The following is an 18781-nucleotide window of genomic DNA, read 5'->3' on the forward strand; positions in this document are numbered from 1 at the left end:
CTTCACTGCCCCCAACTACAAACCTGGACATTTTTCTTGGCCAACGGGATGTGGACAGGAATGGCAGTGTGCCATGCCTGTTTCACAGGCATCACATATTTCTGCTTGTCCTCTGCAACTCTGCTATCACCATAAGAAGGGCTTCCTCTAGGTAGCTGGTGTTCTTTGGCTGGAGCCCAGGGAAGAACACCCTTCGAGTGGACCAGAGTCCAAACTGCAATGAGGTGCCACGCCCTCCCAGCTGGATCTGAAACTTGAAGCAGAGTCCCAGCCACACATCTGGACTGGGTCAGTGAGCCTAGATGACCCACACCAAAGTACAAACGAGTGCACAGTATCACAGGCCCTGAGATGTGTGGTTATTTGCTGTAGATCAATAGCTGCCTAATGATAATACTCATTTGGGGTTAAAAAAATTCTCCCCAAATAATCTACACACTTAATGCAATTCAACCCAATATCATAAAGTTTTTCATTTTTTTTAAACAAGTTATTCTGATAGTCAACTGCAAAAGAAGGGCCAAAAAAGCTACCAAAAAAGAAACATGATGGAGAACTTCCCCTAAAAGATGTAAAAATCCATTAGAAATATAGGAAAGAACAGATCCAGTGAAAAAGAAAAAAAGAACCAGTCAATATACAGAAAAAAAAATAGCTTTTAGCATAAAAAAGATGCTCAATGGCAACATGGTCAAGGAAATGAAAATAAAAATAAGTTACCATTCTTATTCTACCAGATTGTTTAAAAAACAAATAAAAAACCCCACATTGACAATAGCCAGAATTGGTAAGGATGGGGGCTGGGCATGCAATAGACTACTAATGAGAATCTTAGTATAATTTCTTACAAGAACAGTTTGGCAACATTTATCAAAATGTCAAATGTGTATACCTGAGGTAGAGACTGCAATCTCTCCTCAAGTCCACTCTCCCCTTACTTGCTTGGGCTCAGGGCTAGCCAACACTTCCCAGCCATCTCCGCAGGTAGCCACGGCCAATGTGAGAGGAAGCAGTTTATGGCATTTCTGGGCCTGGGCTTTTAAGAAAAGTGGAATGACTCCTTCACACTCTTTCCCCTCTTACCAGCGGGACATCGGTGTCATGAGGTTTTAGGAAATAGCAGAGTTGCAAGATGGAGAGCTTGGGTCCCTTGAAGACAGTGTGGGAGAAGGCTGCCTGATCAAATCGTACACCCACTCAAAACAGTTACATGTGACCAAAAAAAAAAGCTCACTGTGTTAAAACACGTTTGGATCTACTTTTCTTTTTTTTCAACTTTTTTTTTTTTTTTGCTGTACACGGGCCTCTCACTGTTGTGGCCTCTCCCGTTGTGGAGCACAGGCTCCGGACGCGCAGGCTCAGCAGCCATGGCTCACGGGCCTAGCCGCTCCACGGCATGTGGGATCTTCCCGGACCGGGGCACGAACCCGTGTCCCCTGCATCAACAGGTGGACTCTCAACCACTGCGCCACCAGGGAAGCCCTGGATCTACTTTTTTTTTTTTTTTTAACATCTTTATTGGAGTATAATTGCTTAACAATGGTGTGTTAGTTTTTGCTTTATAACAAAATGAATCAGTTATACATATACATATGTTTCCATGTCCCCTCCCTCTTGCGTCTCCCTCCCACCCTCCCTATCCCACCCTTCCAGGCGGTCACAAAGCACCGAGCTGATCTCCCTGTGCTCTGTGGCTGCTTCCCGCTATCTATCTACCTTACGTTTGGTAGTGTATATATGTCCATGCCTCTCTTTCGCTTTGTCACAGCTTACCCTTCCCCCTCCCCATATCCTCAAGTCCATTCTCTAGTAGGTCTGTGTCTTTATTCCTGTCTTACCCCTATGTTCTTCATGACATTTTTTTCCTTAAATTCCATATATATGTGTCAGCATACAGTATTTGTCTTTCTCTTTCTGACTTACTTCACTCTGTATGACAGACTCTAGGTCCATCCACCTCATTACAAATAGTCCAATTTCATTTCTTTTTATGACTGAGTAATATTCCATTGTATATATGTGCCACATCTTCTTTATCCATTCATCCGATGATGGACACTTAGGTTGTTTCCATCTCCGGGCTATTGTAAATAGGGCTGCTATGAACATTTTGGTACGACTCTTTTTGAATTATGGTTTTCTCAGGGTATATGCCCAGTACTGGGATTGCTGGGTCATATGCTGGTTCTATTTGTAGTTTTTTAAGGAACCTCCATACTGTTCTCCATAGTGGTTGCACCAATTGACATTCCCACCAGCAGTGCAAGAGTGTTCCCTTTTTTCCACACCCTCTCCAGCATTTATTGTTTCTAGATTTTTTGATGATGGCCATTCTGACTGGTGTGAGATGATATCTCACTGTAGTTTTGATTTGCATTTCTCTAATGATTAAAGATGTTGAGCATCCTTTCATGTGTTTGTTGGCAGTCTGTATATCTTCTGTGGAGAAATGTCTATTTAGGTCTTCTGCCCATTTTTGGATTGAGTTGTTTGTTTTTTTGTTATTGAGCTGCAGGAGGTGCTTATAAATTTTGGAGATTAATCCTTTGTCAGTTGCTTCATTTGCAAATATTTTCTCCCATTCTGAGTGTTGTCTTTTGGTCTTGTTCATGGTTTCCTTTGCTGTGCAAAAGCTTTTAAGTTTCATTAGGTCCCATGTGTTTATTTTTGTCTTTATTTCCATTTCTCTAAGAGGTGGGTCAAAAAGGATCTTGCTGTGATTTATGTCATAGAGTGTTCTGCCTAAGTTTTCCTCTAAGAGTTTGATAGTGTCTGGCCTTACATTTAGGTCTTTAATCCATTTTGAGCTTATTTTTGTGTATGGTGTTAGGGAGTGATCTACTCTCATACTTTTACATGTCCCTGTCCAGTTTTCCCAGCACCACTTATTGAAGAGACTGTCCTTTCTCCACTGTACATTCCTGCCTCCTTTATCAAAGATAAGGTGACCATATGTGCATGGGTTTATCTCTGGGCTTTCTATCCTGTTCCACTGATCTATCTTTCTGTTTTTGTGCCAGTACCATACGGTCTTGATTACTGTACCTTTGTAGTATAGTGTGACGTCAGGGAGCCTGATTCCTCCAGCTCCATTTTTCGTTCTCAAGATTGCTTTGGCTATTCGGGGTCTTTTGTGTTTCCATACAAATTTTGAAATTTTTTGTTCTAGTTCTGTGAAAAATGCCATTGGTAGTTTGATAGGGATTGCATTGAATCTGTAGATTGCTTTGGGTAGTAGAGTCATTTTCACAATGTTGATTCTTCCAATCCAAGAACACGGTATATCTCTCCATCTATTTGTATCATCTTTAATTTCTTTCATCAGTGTCTTATAATTTTCTGCATACAGGTCTTTTGTCTCCTTAGGTAGGTTTATTCCTAGATATTTTATTCTTTTTGTTGCAATGGTAAATGGGAGGGTTTTCTTGATTTCACTTTCAGATTTTTCATCATTAGTATATAGGAATGCCAGAGATTTCTGTGCATTAATTTTGTATCCTGCTACTTTACCAAATTCATTGATTAGCTCTAGTAGTTTTCTGGTAGCATCTTTAGGATCCTCTATGTATAGTATCATGTCATCTGCAAACAGTGACAGCTTTACTTCTTCTTTTCCAATTTGGATTCCTTTTATTTCCTTTTCTTCTCTGATTGCTGTGGCTAAAACTTCCAAAACTATGTTGAATAAGAGTGGTGAGAGTGGGCAACCTTCTCTTGTTCCTGATCTTAGTGGAAATGGTTTCAGTTTTTCACCATTGAGGAGGATGTTGGCTGTGGGTTTGTTATATATGGCCTTTATTATGTTGAGGAAAGTTCCCTCTATGCCTACTTTCTGCAGGGTTTTTATCATAAATGGGTGTTGAATTTTGTCAAAAGTTTTCTCTGCATCTATTGAGATGATCATATGGTTTTTCTCCTTCAATTTGTTAATATGGTGTATCACGTTGATTGATTTGCGTATATTGAAGAATCCTTGCATTCCTGGAATAAACCCCACTTGATCATGGTGTATGATCCTTTTAATGTGCTGTTGGATTCTGTTTGCTAGTATTTTGTTGAGGATTTTTGCATCTATGTTCATCAGTGATATTGGCCTGTAGTTTTCTTTCTTTGTGACATCCTTGTCTGGTTTTGGTATCAAGGTGATGGTGGCCTCGTAGAATGAGTTTGGGAGTGTTCATCCCTCTGCTATATTTTGGAAGAGTTTGAGAAGGATAGGTGTTAGCTCTTCTCTAAATACCTGATAGAATTCGCCTGTGAAGTCATCTGGTCCTGGGGTTTTGTTTGTTGGAAGATTCTTTATCAGTTTCAATTTCAGTGCTTGTGATCGGTCTGTTCATATTTTCTATTTCTTCCTCATTCAGTCTTGGCAGGTTGTGCATTTCTAAGAATTTGTCCATTTCTTCCAGGTTTTCCATTTTATTGGCATAGAGTTGCTCGTAGTAATCTCTCATGATCTTTTGTATTTCTGCAGTATCAGTTGTTACTTCTTTTTCATTTCTAATTCTATTGATCTGAGTCTTCTCCCTTTTTTTCTTGATGAGTCTGGCTAATGGTTTATCAATTTTGTTTATCTTCTCAAAGAACCAGCTTTTAGTTTTATTGATCTTTGCTATCGTTTCCTTCATTTCTTTTTCATTTATTTCTGATCTGATTTTTATGATTTCTTTCCTTCTGCTAACTTTGGGGTGTTTTTGTTCTTCTTTCTCTAATTGCTTTAGGTGCAAGGTTAGGTTGTTTATTCAAGATGTTTCTTGTTTCTTAAGGTGGGATTGTATTGCTATAAACTTCCCTCTTAGAACTGCTTTTGCTGCATCCCATAGGTTTTGGGTCGTCGTGTCTCCACTGTCATTTGTTTCTAGGTATTTTTTAAATTCCTCTTTGATTTCTTCAGTGATCACTTCGTTATTAAGTAGTGTATTGTTTAGCCTCCATGTGTTTGTATTTTTTACAGATCTTTTCCTGTAATTGATATCTAGTTTCATAGCATTGTGGTCGGAAAAGATACTTGATACAATTTCAATTTTCTTAAATTTACCAAGGCTTGATTTGTGACCCAAGATATGATCTATCCTGGAGAATGTTCCATGAGCACTTGAGAAAAATGTGTATTCTGTTGTTTTTGGATGGAATGTCCTATAAATATCAATTAAGTCCATCTTGTTTAATGTATCCTTTAAAGCTTGTTTCCTTATTTATTTTCATTTTTGATGATCTGTCCATTGGTGAAAGTGGGGTGTTAAAGTCCCCTACTATGAATGTGTTACTGTCAATTTCCCCTTTTATGGCTGTTAGTATTTGCCTTATGTATTGAGGTGCTCCTATGTTGGGTGCATAAATATTTACAATTGTTTTATCTTCTTCTTGGATGGATCCCTTGATCATTATGTAGTGTCCTTCTTTGGCTCTTCTAGTAGTCTTTATTTTAAAGTCTATTTTGTCTGATATGAGAATTGCTACTCCAGCTTTCTTTTGGCTTCCATTTGTATGGAATATCTTTTTCTATCCCCTTACTTTCAGTCTGTATGTGTCTCTAGGTCTGAAGTGGGTCTCTTGTAGACAGCATATATACGGGTCTTGTTTTTGTATCCATCCAGCCAATCTGTGTCTTTTGGTGGGAGCATTTAGTCCATTTACATTTAAGATAATTATCGATATGTATGTTGCTATTCCCATTTTCTTAATTGTTTTGGGTTTGTAGGTCTTTTCCTTCTTTTGTGTTTCTTGCCTAGAGAAGTACCTTTAGCATTTGTTGTAAAGCTGGTTTGGTGGTGCTGAACTCTCTCAGCTTTTGCTTGTCTGTAAACGTTTTAATTTCTCCATCAAATCTGAATGAGATCCTTGCTGGGTAGAGTAATCTTCGTTGCAGATTTTTCTCCTTCATCACTTTAAATATGTCCTGCCAGTCCCTTCTGCCTTGCAGAGTTTCTGCTGAAAGATCAGCTGTTAACCTTATGGGGATTCCCTTGTGTGTTATTTGTTGTTTTTCCCTTGCTGCTTTTAATATGTTTTCTTTGTATTTAATTTTTGACAGTTTGGTTAATATGTGTCTTGGCGTATTTCTCCTTGGGTTTATCCTGTATGGGACTCTCTGTGCCTCCTGGACTTGACTATTTCTTTCCCATATTAGGAAGTTTTCAACTATAATCTCTTTAAATATTTTCTCAGTCCCTTTCTTTTTCTCTTCTTCTTCTGGAACCCCTATAATTCACATGTTGGTGGGTTTAATGTTGTCCCAGAGGTCTCTGAGACTCTCCTCAGCTCTTTTCATTCTTTTTTCTTTCTTCTGCTCTGCAGTAGTTATTTCCACTATTTTATCTTCCACATCACTTATCCGTTCTTCTGCCTCAGTTATTCTGCTATTGATCCCATCTAGAGTATTTTTCATTTCATTTATTGTGTTTTTAATCGATGCTTGATTCATCTTTATTTCTTCTAGGTCCTTGTTAACTGTTTCTTGCATTTTGTCTATTCTATTTCTAAGATTTTGGATCATCTTTACTATCATTATTCTGAAGTCTTTTTCAGGTATACTGCCTATTTCCTCTTCATTTGTTAGGTCTGGTGGGTTTTTATCTTGCTCCTTCTCCTGCTGTGTGTTTTTCTGTCTTCTCATTTTGCTTATCTTACTGTGTTTGGGGTCTCCTTTTTGTAGGCTGCAGGTTCGTAGTTCCTGTTGTTTTTGGTGTCTGTCCCCAGTGGCTAAGGTTGGTTCAGTGGGTTGTGTAGGCTTCCTGGTGGAGGGGACTAGTGCCTGTGTTCTGGTGGATGAGGCTGGATCTTGTCTTTCTGGTGGGCAGGTCCACGTCTGGTGGTGTGTTTTGGGGTGTCTGTGGACTTATTATGATTTTAGGCAGCCTCTCTGCTAATGGGTGAGGCTGTGTTCCTGTCTTGCTAGTTGTTTGGCATAGGGTGTCCAGCACTGTAGCTTGCTGGTCGTTGAGTGAAGCTGGGTGCTGGTGTTGAGATGGAGATCTCTGGAAGATTTTCGCCGTTTGATATTAAGTGGAGCTGGGAGGTCTCTTGTGGACCAGTGTCCTGAAGTTGGTTCTCCCACCTCAGAGGCACAGCACTGACTCCTGGCTCCTCAATTTGGGATGATGCGTTGTCTATTCATGTATTCCACAGATGCAGGGTACATCAAGTTGATTGTGGAGATTTAATCCACTGCTTCTGAGGCTGCTGGGAGAGATTTCCTTTTCTGTTCTTTGTTCTCACAGCTCCTGGGTCTCAGCTTTGGATTTGGCCCCACCTCTCGGTGTAGGTCGCTGGAGGGCGTCTGTTCTTCGCTCAGACAGGACAGGGTTAAAGGAGCAGCCGCTTCAGGGACTCTGGCTCACTCAGACCGGGGGGGAGGTGGGGCACGGAGTGTGGGGCGAGCCTGCAGCAGCAGAGGCTGGCGTGACATTGCACCAGCCCGAGGCACGCCGTGCATTCTCCCAGGGAAGCCGTCCCTGGATCCCGGGACCCCAGCAGTGACGGGCTGCACAGGCTCCCCGCAAGGTGGGCGTGGACAGTGACTTGCGCTCGCACACAGGTCTCTTGGCGGCGGCAGCAGCCCCAGCGTCCCACGCCCATCTCTGGCGTCTGCGCTTTCAGCCACAGCTCGTGCCCGTCTCTGGAGCTCCTTTAAGCAGCGCTCTTAATCCCCTCTCCTCGCGCACCAGGAAACCAAGAGGGAAGAAAAAGTCTCTTGCCTCTTCGGCAGGTCCAGCCTTTTTCCTGGACTCCCTCCCGGCTAGCTGTGGCACATTTGCCCCTTCAGGCTGTGTTCACGCCGCCAGCCCCAGTCCTCTCCCTGCGCTCCCCCTGGATCTACTTTTTATAGGAGCTTAGCTTACCCTAAAAAAATATAATTCCCTTTAAATTAGTAATCCATCATTTGGGAAACCATCCTTCAGAAATACTCTTATATGTGTATAAAGGTGTGTGTGTGTGTGTGTTCACTGCAATATTTAGAACAGCAAAAAATTAGAAACATGCCTACCAATGGGGAAAGATAAAATAAACTATATTTATGTTCACTTTATAGATGCTATTCATTGTTAATAAACATAAAAGGATATCCATGAAATACTAAGGTAAAGAAAAATCAAGCTTAAAAGCTATATAACAAGTCTATTTTTCATTTTTTAAACGCCCCCCAAGATATATGCATGTATTTATACCTTATGTGGATACCTCCCACTCACACCCCCCCACACAGTGCCTAGAGAGGAAATCTGGATAAATATAAACATCAGAAAGTTACTTATACCCAAATTGTGGTCTCCAAATAGCATTTCTCAGTAAAAGGAATTAGATTGCCCTGGACCATGGCTGATACCTATACAGGGCAGTAAATACACAAAATAACCCTGGTATATCTTGCCATAGGAAACTATCAAAGACTACTAGGGTCATGTCAAAAAAGACTCAAGAACTAACTTGAAGAAGCTACTAATGGCCAAAGATAACTCAATCTGAGCAATTATAATAACCAAAAGGGTTAGAAACACTCAAGTTTAATCCATGTCATATAAACGAACAAACCCAAACCACTATCAATCACCAATGGAGAATGGATGCTAGGGGCCTTTTTTGTTTGTTTCTGAAACCTGGAAATAAGGGAAAAGACTCAAGCATTTATCCAACTTTTCTTTCTTTTTTTTTTTTTTTTTGCGGTATGTGGGCCTCTCACTGTTGTGGGCTGTCCCATTGCGGAGCACAGGCTCCAGATGCGCAGGCTCAACGGCCATGGCTCACGGGCCCAGCCACTCCACGGCACGTGGGATCTTCCCAGACCAGGGCACGAACCCGTGTCCCCTGCATCAGCAGGCAGACTCTCAACCACTGCGCCACCAGGGAAGCCCCAACTTTTCTTACATGATCTATAACACTAGATAACCAATCAGCAGGTTGGAAGTTTTTCTTTATAGGAGGATTCTAGCTAAGAAATGCAGAAAGAATGACATAACCATACTGTAACCCTAAACCAAGTACCCAGGTATTGAGCTCGAATTGCTGCTAATACCACAAAAAAAAGAGAGACGAGCATAGACTATGTCTCTTTGATGGAAGAACACATTTGGCACTTATGAATTAACTGCCAAACAAAGAAACAAATAGTGAATGTGAATCTAACCAAGTCTCTAGATCCATCACCAATTTATTAGAAATACTGAGGATAAGCAATAAGCTACACAGTTATATGGCATACAATGAATACAGTTCATATCATTCAAAACCTGTAGGATAAAAATACTGGTTTCTTTAACTTATTTAGCAAGAACAAAAAGAGGAGGGGGTTGTTGGGGAGAAAGAGGAACAAAGCAGGAAGGGAAGAAGGGAGAGAGGGAACGCTCCAATGCCTTCACACTTCAGAAGAAAACCCAAAATCTTTACCGTGACCAACAAGACCCTGTGCTCTGATGTCACCGCCTAGTCATCTTGCTCCTTCCCATCCTTAACCATATGACACGTACTCTTGCCTCAAGGTCTCTGCACTTGCATTTGCTTCTTACTGCAGTCTTCTCTGGGATGTCTGCAAGCTGGCTCCCTCTGTCAAATGCCATCTTCTCACAGGCCTTCCCTGCCAACCCATAAAATTGAAGCCCCGCCCCCCCCAGGTCCCTAGTTCACTTTCTGGCTTTATTTTTTCTCCATTGCACTTATAACTTCTTAACATACTACATAATTTCTTACTTGTTCTGCTTATTATATAAGCTTCATGAGGTCAGGGATATTTGTCTTTCTGCATATAAGAGTGTTTTAGAATAGCTACCCAGATATTTATGTAAATCTATAAATTCAGCCTTTAAAAACAATGCAACGTTAAGGTTTTCCTCAATTCTATATTGTTTGAAAAATTCAAATTAAAAAAAACCTTATAAGAAAAAAATACACATAGATTTTCTTTTTTCTCAAAATTACAAACAGATCCAAAGATACTTGTGACATCTTTTTTTACTTAACCTCTGTGCTGTCTCAACCGTCTGGTCCCAATCCTGCAAGGCTAGTTGTAGTTTCATTTTCTTTACAAAAGCAGGAAGGAAACTTGGAAAGTTCATGATTATCTGGTTCACAATCTCCAGAGCACCTGAATAATTCTGGCGCATCTCAAGGCACTGTGCCTAAAGGGAGAAAAAAGAAAAAAGTGACATCAAAACTGTGATCATATATACTAAGGTTCTCACAGCAGTTACTCCGGAAGAGGTAGAATTCTAGTGTTTAACATTTTTTATATTTGTATTTTCTGACCTTTCTGTAAGAAACAGTTTTCACTTTTATAATCAGAAAAACAAAATAAGTTTTAATCAAACAAAATTTTAAAACATCACAGAATAAAAATATTTTACATTATAAGTGACTGTTCTAAAATCCACTTTTGGGGCTTCCCTGGTGGCGCAGTGGTTGGGAGTCCGCCTGCCGATGCAGGGGACGCGGGTTCGTGCCCCGGTCCGGGGGGATCCCGTGTGCCGTGGAGTGGCTGGGCCCGTGTGCCGTGGCCGCTGGGCCTGTGCGTCCGGGGCCTGTGCTCCACAGCGGGAGAGGCCGCAGCAGTGAGGGGCCCGCGTGCCGCAAAAAAAAGAAAAGAAAAAAATCCACTTTTAAATAACTGAGAAATATAACTACAGGATGAAAAATTTGAAATTTTTTAGAAACATCATAAGGAACGTTTCTATTTATAACAGAAAAATTACCTTTTAGAATAAAATATTTCCAGGATATTTGCAAGTAGCATTTAAAACTAATAGATATTGTATCTTATTTTTTTTTTTTTGATATTGTACCTTTTAAAAAAATTACTTTCAGGCTAAAGAAGATAAGATTTTAAAGAATCAGCAAAATAAAGTGCAAAACTACCTCAATATTTTCACTTCTATGAATTATCTTAAGGACATAAATGGATAAGACCAAAAAGAAGCATATTTATGGCAGAACTATTTATAATAGAAAAAATTAAAATAACCGGAAATGGCCACCTAGGATTAAATGATAGCATATTTACTTAATAAAATTTTAGGTGGCTATTAAAACTCATTATGTTAATTTGTAGATCGATATTTACTGACACGAAGAGATGTCATTTACAATATAATAGTTTAGCTGGTTATCTCCAATGGTGATATTTATTTTTAATTCAGATATTACTGTATTCTAAAAGTTTTCTACAATGTACATGTATTACTTTCATAGTCAGAAAATATAAATCTATAAATATAGTAAGTGCTTTAAGAACAGATGATGAGGCATATTTATCATATGTCATATTTTTAAAAATGTGTTTCTGAATCTCCTTTAGGAATAAACTTAGTCCTAGAATATCTCAGTTCAAAATGAACATCCAGCCTCAACAGATGTACAGTAAAACTGCAATATATTCCCGAAATCAGTTTGAGATTATGTTCCCATATAATTAAAGGAAAGTATGAGAACCATCCAAAGGTGCCACTATGTCAAAATAAATTATTATTTAAATTTCTCAATAGTGGACAATAATAGCAAAAAAGATGAATGCAGATAATTTTTAAAAATACATATGCCTTTGCAATCTGCTTAAATAGCTGGTAACATAAAATAACAAAATCATGCAAATAGACCACATCTGATACCTCCTTAGACCATTACCTCCCATATGAATGCAACATACTATATTAAATGAAACTAAATTTGCTATATAATTGGTTCATATCATTCCTAGTTGGAATTCAACTAATGCAAGCCTCTTGCTGAATGAACTGAAAAATAAATACATAATTGGAATGGGTTATATCAGAAAAAGAATTTAAACCAGTCTAAAGTATTAGAGGAAAAAGGTAAATCCTTCCTAAGCTGCTTATATTGACACTTGAAATAGCCCTACCTTAGATTACCTACTAGCTTTTCTTTAAGGAATAGAGGGGAGCAGAAATGATCAAGAAAAACTTCTTAAAAAATTTGCTAAATTCCCATAACCTCTAGCAGTGCCATTAGGCAAAACCTGAGTCCAAGCAGCACGAATACTAGTTGTACTGATGGCAAACACCTGAACAAGCTCACTAGCCAGGGAAATTGACAAGAGCAATGTAGGGACATTGGCAATAGCCAAGACACCAATAATCCTCTTTTTTTTTTATCCCCCCACACCAGATTACTGCTAATTTAATAGACTGTTTTCCTAATATAAATTTAATTCTTTTTGCTGAAATAAAAAATGATTTTTTTTAAATTTAAGGCATTCAGATGGCATCCATGGAACTGAAGAAAAAGTCCAAATTAAACATTTCTACCCACCAATGATTTCTAATGACACTGCCACTTGGTCATCCCTCTCAATGTAAGTTAGATCATGTTATTTCTCTTTTCATTGGCTGCCCATCTATCTGGTTCAAAGCAAAAGCCAAAGGCTTTACAGAATCAGCTAGCCTCGTCTCATTACCCCCCATGCCCACCTGCCCTGACACTCACCTTCTCTCCCTCTAGCCTTCACTTTTCTCCCCTTCACTCATTCTGCTTTAGTCTCCAGGCTTCCTAGCAATGCCTTCAACATGCTTAAGGTATCTGAACTCTCTACTCCCCTATTTGTAATGCATGCTCTCCCCAGGTGCCCACAGGGCTTTAACCCTCACCTCCTACATGTCTTTGCTCAAATGTCACTTTCTCTGACCATTTAAAACTGCAAGTTCATACCCCAGTTGTACTTCCCCCTCTTTCCTTGCTTTATTTTTCCATTGTACTTACCACCTTCTAATATACCATATAATTCACTTACTTTCTTTATTGTCTGTCTCCACCAGTAGAACATAAGCTCCGTAAAAGCAAGAGGTTTTGTTTTGCTTAGGGTATCCCTAGTATGTAGAGTGATGCCTCACACATATTAGATACATCATAGATGTTTCGTGAGTAAATAATATAGGAACCACCACAACTACCAATAGCAACAACAAAAGCAATTAAAACTGATCCAGGATTCAGGAATTTGGCAGGGAGTACTTTTCTCTAGCTTACTGTTCATCGTCCCATACAAATTCAAGTCCCTCCTGCAGTTGAGAGTTGATAAAAGTAACATAAAACCTATCTTTTTGAGCTACTTGGTTTTGTTGGGTTTCATATATAATACAAATAAATTTTAAAACATCATTTTATTAGTCTAACGCCAACTCACCTTACCCAGCAGAGCAAAAATATCATTTCCATCTTGTAATCCCTCTTCAAAATACCTTAGTGCTTTTTTAGTATAAGGTTCTTTTCCTCTTGTAATATCAAGCCATGCTCTCAAAACCTGTCCCTGTAAAATGAATAATTCTAATATTTTCATTTTTTTGGAAATGAAAGAAAGAAATGTTGATGAAGAAGTTAAACTAAGCATCATTCTTATTTCTAATTAGTAACAAAAATCAGTCTATCAAATAATGTTATGAAAAATAAAACTGTAATAAAATCACTTTCAAACCCTTGCTAGCCTACAGTCTTGGAACTATTATGAATTTCAGCCTTTAAGATTACTACTGTGGTCAATATTAATATTAAGAAGCTTGTAAAATATTCCCTTAGTACTAAATAACCAATATTCTTACATGGTGCTTTGCTAATAAATTACTAATAACTGCTAAACATGTAATTCAATACATAAATAAGAATTTGTTACCTCTTTTTGGGGAAACAGACCAAATGAACTAAGATGGGAAAAAAGAAGTGCCTTGCTTCACATTTATTAAAAATTAAGATAATTTGGCAACTATCTCAATCTCTTTGACTAGTCCAGTGAGCTTCAAATGAAAGGATAAAATGGCCTCAGAAATTAAAAAATGAAGAAGCCATGAATGTTTACCTTCAGAGATGTTAGTGAGCCAATGGACTGTAAGGTTTATAGGATTAGAAGGAAGATGAACACACGTTATTTTTCTTTTTAATGCCAAATAAAAAATTATGAAATCTGCTCGTCTGTCAAAAAATTTCTAGGTTAATTAATAAACCTTATAAATCTTTAACTAAGATCATATTTACTTCCATATATTTCACCTGAAAAGACAGGTAAGAATACTTAAACAATGTTACTTCTACTCATTAGATCACTGTACTTTCTTGAATCATTTCAACTGTGTGGATGATTCCCAACCTTTATTTCTAGTCCAATACCTTTTCTAATTTTTTCTCTTCTTTTTCTAGAAGCTCATCTACTGTCTCCATCTCACTGTTCTGTCAGAGCCTGAAATATAGAATGTCTAAAACCAAACACATCACCTCCCTCCAAGATTACCTTCTCATCCCAAAGTATTTTCTAGTCACGTTAACTGGTCTCTGAATTGTCCAGGCTTAAAACCTCAGAAACATCCTTGATATCTGACACCTCAATATCTTTCCCCCCAATATTTATAATAAGTTGAAAAGTCCTGTGGGTATTTGATAATTCTCAAATTCCTACCTGAATTTGATACAATGAATAGTATTTTAGTGTAGGCTCTTAAAGCCTTCTGCAGAAAGTACTATCTTTGGGGGCCTGCATTCTGGTTTCTTTCCAGGTCAGTTCATCCTATAAACCTTTGCTAAATTCATCTTCTGAATTTGCACTTTAATAACATCACTGACATGATTAAAAATCTTCAATGACCCTCAGTGCATATCAAATTAGATACAAGTATTTGTACCTAGCCATCAAGATCCTTCAATTTGTCCCCCAACCCACTTTTCCGACCTTTTCTTCCACCCTCTTCTTCTCTGTACCCTGTATTCCCATCAGGTGTGAGGTTCTCACTGTACCCAGACCTACACCTCTCCTTGTTCTTCTCCTTTCTATCTATTATCTCCCACCTTGGGAGTATCTACTTCCCTTTTCCATAATCTTTGCCTGTGGAAACTGTATCCATCTTTCAGGTTTTAGCCCAAATGCTACTTCCTTCAAGAAATTCTTCTTCATTCGCTTAACAGTTATCAATGTGATCTCTCCTTGGGTACATAAAATAGTGCCTAGCACAAAGTAAATGAGCAATATGTTAACTATTATTTTCCTGCACATTTTAATCACACTTCTCTCATTCCATTTGTCAATTTTCTCACAGTGTTAATTGGGTGTGTGCTCTATAACACTGCTAGATGATCCATTCATGAAAGTAAAGTTTATGTATTTTTTATCTTTCTATTATTAACAGTGCAAATAATGGTGCTTGTACCTAGAGCAGTTCAATAAGGAGAGTGGGAGGGAAGGAAGGAGAAAGAAAAGGAGGGAAGGAAGGGAAGGAACCAGGGAGGGCTCTTGTCAAGAGCTAATAAATAACATTAAAAAAAAAAACAACCATAGAGAACCACAATTTTATAAAACAATAAAATATTAAAATAACGCTGTTATTGATAAAATGAAAATAGAGTGGGCAATAACAAAGCTTTTATATAAATAACATAAGCTTCCTTTAATGTTAGTATTTCAAAATAAGAAAACCAGCTACCTCTTTACTACCATCTGACATTTTGATCATTCGGTCAACATATTCTCTCGCCTTATCGTGACGACCAATGTGCCACAAAAATAAGCCTGCATGGTACAAAGCTTTTGGTCCAGCTCCTTTACGCTGCTCCTTCACTCTGGCATCTGATTCCAGAATAGCTTCTCTATCTGAGAGAAGGAAAAAAAGACATTAAGTGAAAATTAAATTCTAGATTAAGAGTTTATAATAGGTCAGAGAATATAGTTCTTCTCTCTACAGCAGCACTAATAAAAATAAAATGCAAGCCATATATGTAATTTAAAATTTCCTAGTAGCCACATTAAAGAAGTAGAAACAAGTAAAATTCACTTTAATAATATATTTTATTTAACCCAATATATCCAAATTATCATTTCAACACATAATTGATTTGAAAATTATTAAGGAGATACTTTTCTTTTTTTTCGTCTTACTAAATCTTTAAAATCTGGTATGCTCTTTACACAAAGCACATCTCAATTAAGATGTGAAATTTTCTTCAGCAAATCTTTATAGTGATATTTCATAAAATTTATTTTGGAAAAAGCAGAATCATATACTTGTTCTAAACATAATTTTTCTAACCGAATCAAGCATCAGTTTTAAATTTTAAAGTAAATTAATTAGAATTAAATTTAAAACTCATGTCCTCAAACGAGACACATTTCAAGTGCTCTACAGCCACCTGTGGCTAATGACCACTGTGACCACACTACAGTTCTATAGTTCATGTCATTCCCAAGACATAAAGGCTATATATGCAAATATTTTTTTAAATAATAAGATGAAAAAGTTGGCAATGATTCTAAAATGAGACAATTATTAGGGGCAAATTCGGAACTAGGAGTCAAATTACCCTACTTCCTAATCCAATTCTAAAACATATAACCAAGCCAGGCCAAGTCACAGGTCAGTGAAAGGTGGTATAATTACTACTTATATAGTTAACACTGACTGCTTGACTGCTCCCTTAAAAAGATGGTCTATGCCTAGAACTCTAATCACTTCTATTTAATCTATTATGTAAATGCTTGGGACACAAATGTCAGATCCAAATCCCAGGTCGAATCAAAATGTGGATCAGCTAGCCAATAGAAAGAAGAAATGTCAAAGCTGAGGACTGAGATTCTAACAGACTACCTTTCTGGAAATGGCTACCAAGGAAAGGTAAGTACTCTTCCTTTTAACTCTAACGATACAAATTTAAATTAAAATGTGGAATTACCAAGGTACAACTTTACGAGTTGAGGAAACAAAATTGTACTCTGGAGGGCTAGAGATTGCTTGGCAAGGGACCCCTTCTGCCCTGCCTACAGCACACCCACTGCAACACCTTCAGAAGTTATCACTAAATAGGCATGATACAGAAACAGAACTTATGGGGCAGGAGCAGGCATTGTACCTTCCTGCCCAGATTTCCGGCAAGTCCCTAGTGGGGCATCAGCTAGCTGTGATAGTCTGAATAAAGCTAGTTCTTTCCAGATATCAGCTCAAGTACTTAATGCATCACAGCCCTTTAATAAACAGGGCTTACATTAGCATTCAGGAAGAATGTACGAGAACAATGTAGGCTCTTCCTAGGCGAGACAGACAGACATCTGGACCGCTCCTGAACTCAAGGGCAAGCAGCATTATTATGGAGGAAAGTCGAGTGACTACTCAGGTGTCTCTAAACAATCCTGGAAATCACATTCTCTAACAGAACCAGTACTCTTGGGAGTAACCAATTAAACAAAAACTTGATTCTAGGAAGAAAACATTTTGTTAATTTCTCTTTTTTTTTTTTTTTTTAAGGCTTACTGACTACAGCTCTCCTACACCAATTCTCTGCTCCAGCTACACACACTCCTGCTGGAACATAGAGGAAGGGGATCCAGAGATGAACCTGATCCTGAACCATTTCCACATATCTGCCCATCAAGTTCTCCTGTCTGAGAAGATCAAGTCCCCATTTCCACAAAGTCTTCCCAGCCTACTCCTATGGATAAACAGTACATGCCATTTCCCCACACTTTCTTAAAAGTTTTAGAAAGCATCTAGTCATTAGATTTGTTTATGAACTAAACATATTAGTGTTTTAAATAACTTTTTATTTATTTGTACAAGTATATGTGGGTGAAGGATGTAAGTGATACTTTGCTTAAGAAAAAACTGTTTCCTAATATTTAAAAAAATTTATGACATTTGGTAATTGTTTTATTATTTGAAACAAGATCTATTTTTACAATGCTATTAGCTGTTACTGGATATATATGGATGAATACAATACTATTTCTTTTTTATTACCTATAATTCCAATACTGTTCTGCCTCAGCCATTAAGATATGCTATGTATTAAGACAGTTCACACAATTTTAATTGCTGGTTTATGTATAAAGTTCCTTCTATAATCTAATCATATTTCCCAACCTACTACTGGATAAAAATTTACTGAATATCTTCCAAAGAGCTAGCCCCCCTGGGGGATGTAAAGGTTTTTAAGCTCAAGATATAGTAGAAGAGAGAAACTGCATGTAGCTATATATGCACAAAACAAGTTGTAAAGTTGGCCTCTACAGAGTAATTTATGTATATACCTGTTTTGAGCTGTCCTTTTTTGGTTTAACCATTAGTAATATTTATTCACCTTTACATTAATTCAAACAATCCCTACATACTAATGAAACTTCTGCCATAGGATATAAGGAATATGAAAGCAATAGAAGACCCATATTTCTCATGCTTGATAAACTTAGTCTTGTCAGGAAGATAAAACAACTATGACATAAATAGTATCTACAGATAATACATAATGCAGTGTGATTAGACCGAATGTTAAGGTAATTGAGAAAAATCAAAATGAATTGAGTAGAAAAAAATGTCTAAGCATTGTACTTAAATACTATACCTGGACTGGGACTCATTTTATGAGTGTATATCAGTGCAATTAGAGAACAAAGTGATACATCTTGTTTATTTTTAATAGCCTCAAATTCTCGAAGAGCTTCTTGAGTTCTACCTGAAAATCAAAATTACAAAGTGAAAATTGTTCTTTGTGCAAAACAAGAATTTAAAACTTATGGAAATGTTGAATAATTAGCACATACCTTCCATTAATGTACCATAGGCATAATAAAACCTGAAGAAGGGATCACTGCCATACCTCTTAGTTCCCTCACTGGCAACAAGTAACACATGATGGAAATATCTCTCTTGACAATAGTAATTAATCAAAGTCTAAGAGGAAATAAAGACTAAATGTTAAAAGAGATTCTGATGTTCTGAAATACTCTAAGCAGATATTAACCTAAGATCTTGAATAATCTAAAACTTCGATAACGTATTTTTTCTTCCAAGTTCCTTAAATACTGTTAAAGTCT

At 37.7% G+C, this 18781-nt stretch overlaps 1 protein-coding gene across 1 annotated transcript in view; it reads right to left on the reverse strand.

The window, feature by feature from the left end:
- Window positions 1-18781, reverse strand: part of TTC21B (tetratricopeptide repeat domain 21B) — a gene marked incomplete at its 5' end in the record, with an annotated part of 88472 nt that overhangs the window by 65219 nt on the left and 4472 nt on the right. The window contains 5 exons of the mRNA XM_079710729.1: window positions 9955-10112; window positions 13127-13249; window positions 15405-15571; window positions 18310-18416; window positions 18505-18638. Of these exons, the coding sequence (XP_079566855.1) occupies window positions 9955-10112; window positions 13127-13249; window positions 15405-15571; window positions 18310-18416; window positions 18505-18638 (689 nt within the window). The remainder of the gene's footprint in view (window positions 1-9954; window positions 10113-13126; window positions 13250-15404; window positions 15572-18309; window positions 18417-18504; window positions 18639-18781) is intronic.

Source organism: Hyperoodon ampullatus, assembly GCF_949752795.1.
Source record: "Hyperoodon ampullatus genome assembly, chromosome: 8".
NCBI classification, from domain to species: Eukaryota; Metazoa; Chordata; class Mammalia; order Artiodactyla; family Ziphiidae; genus Hyperoodon; species Hyperoodon ampullatus.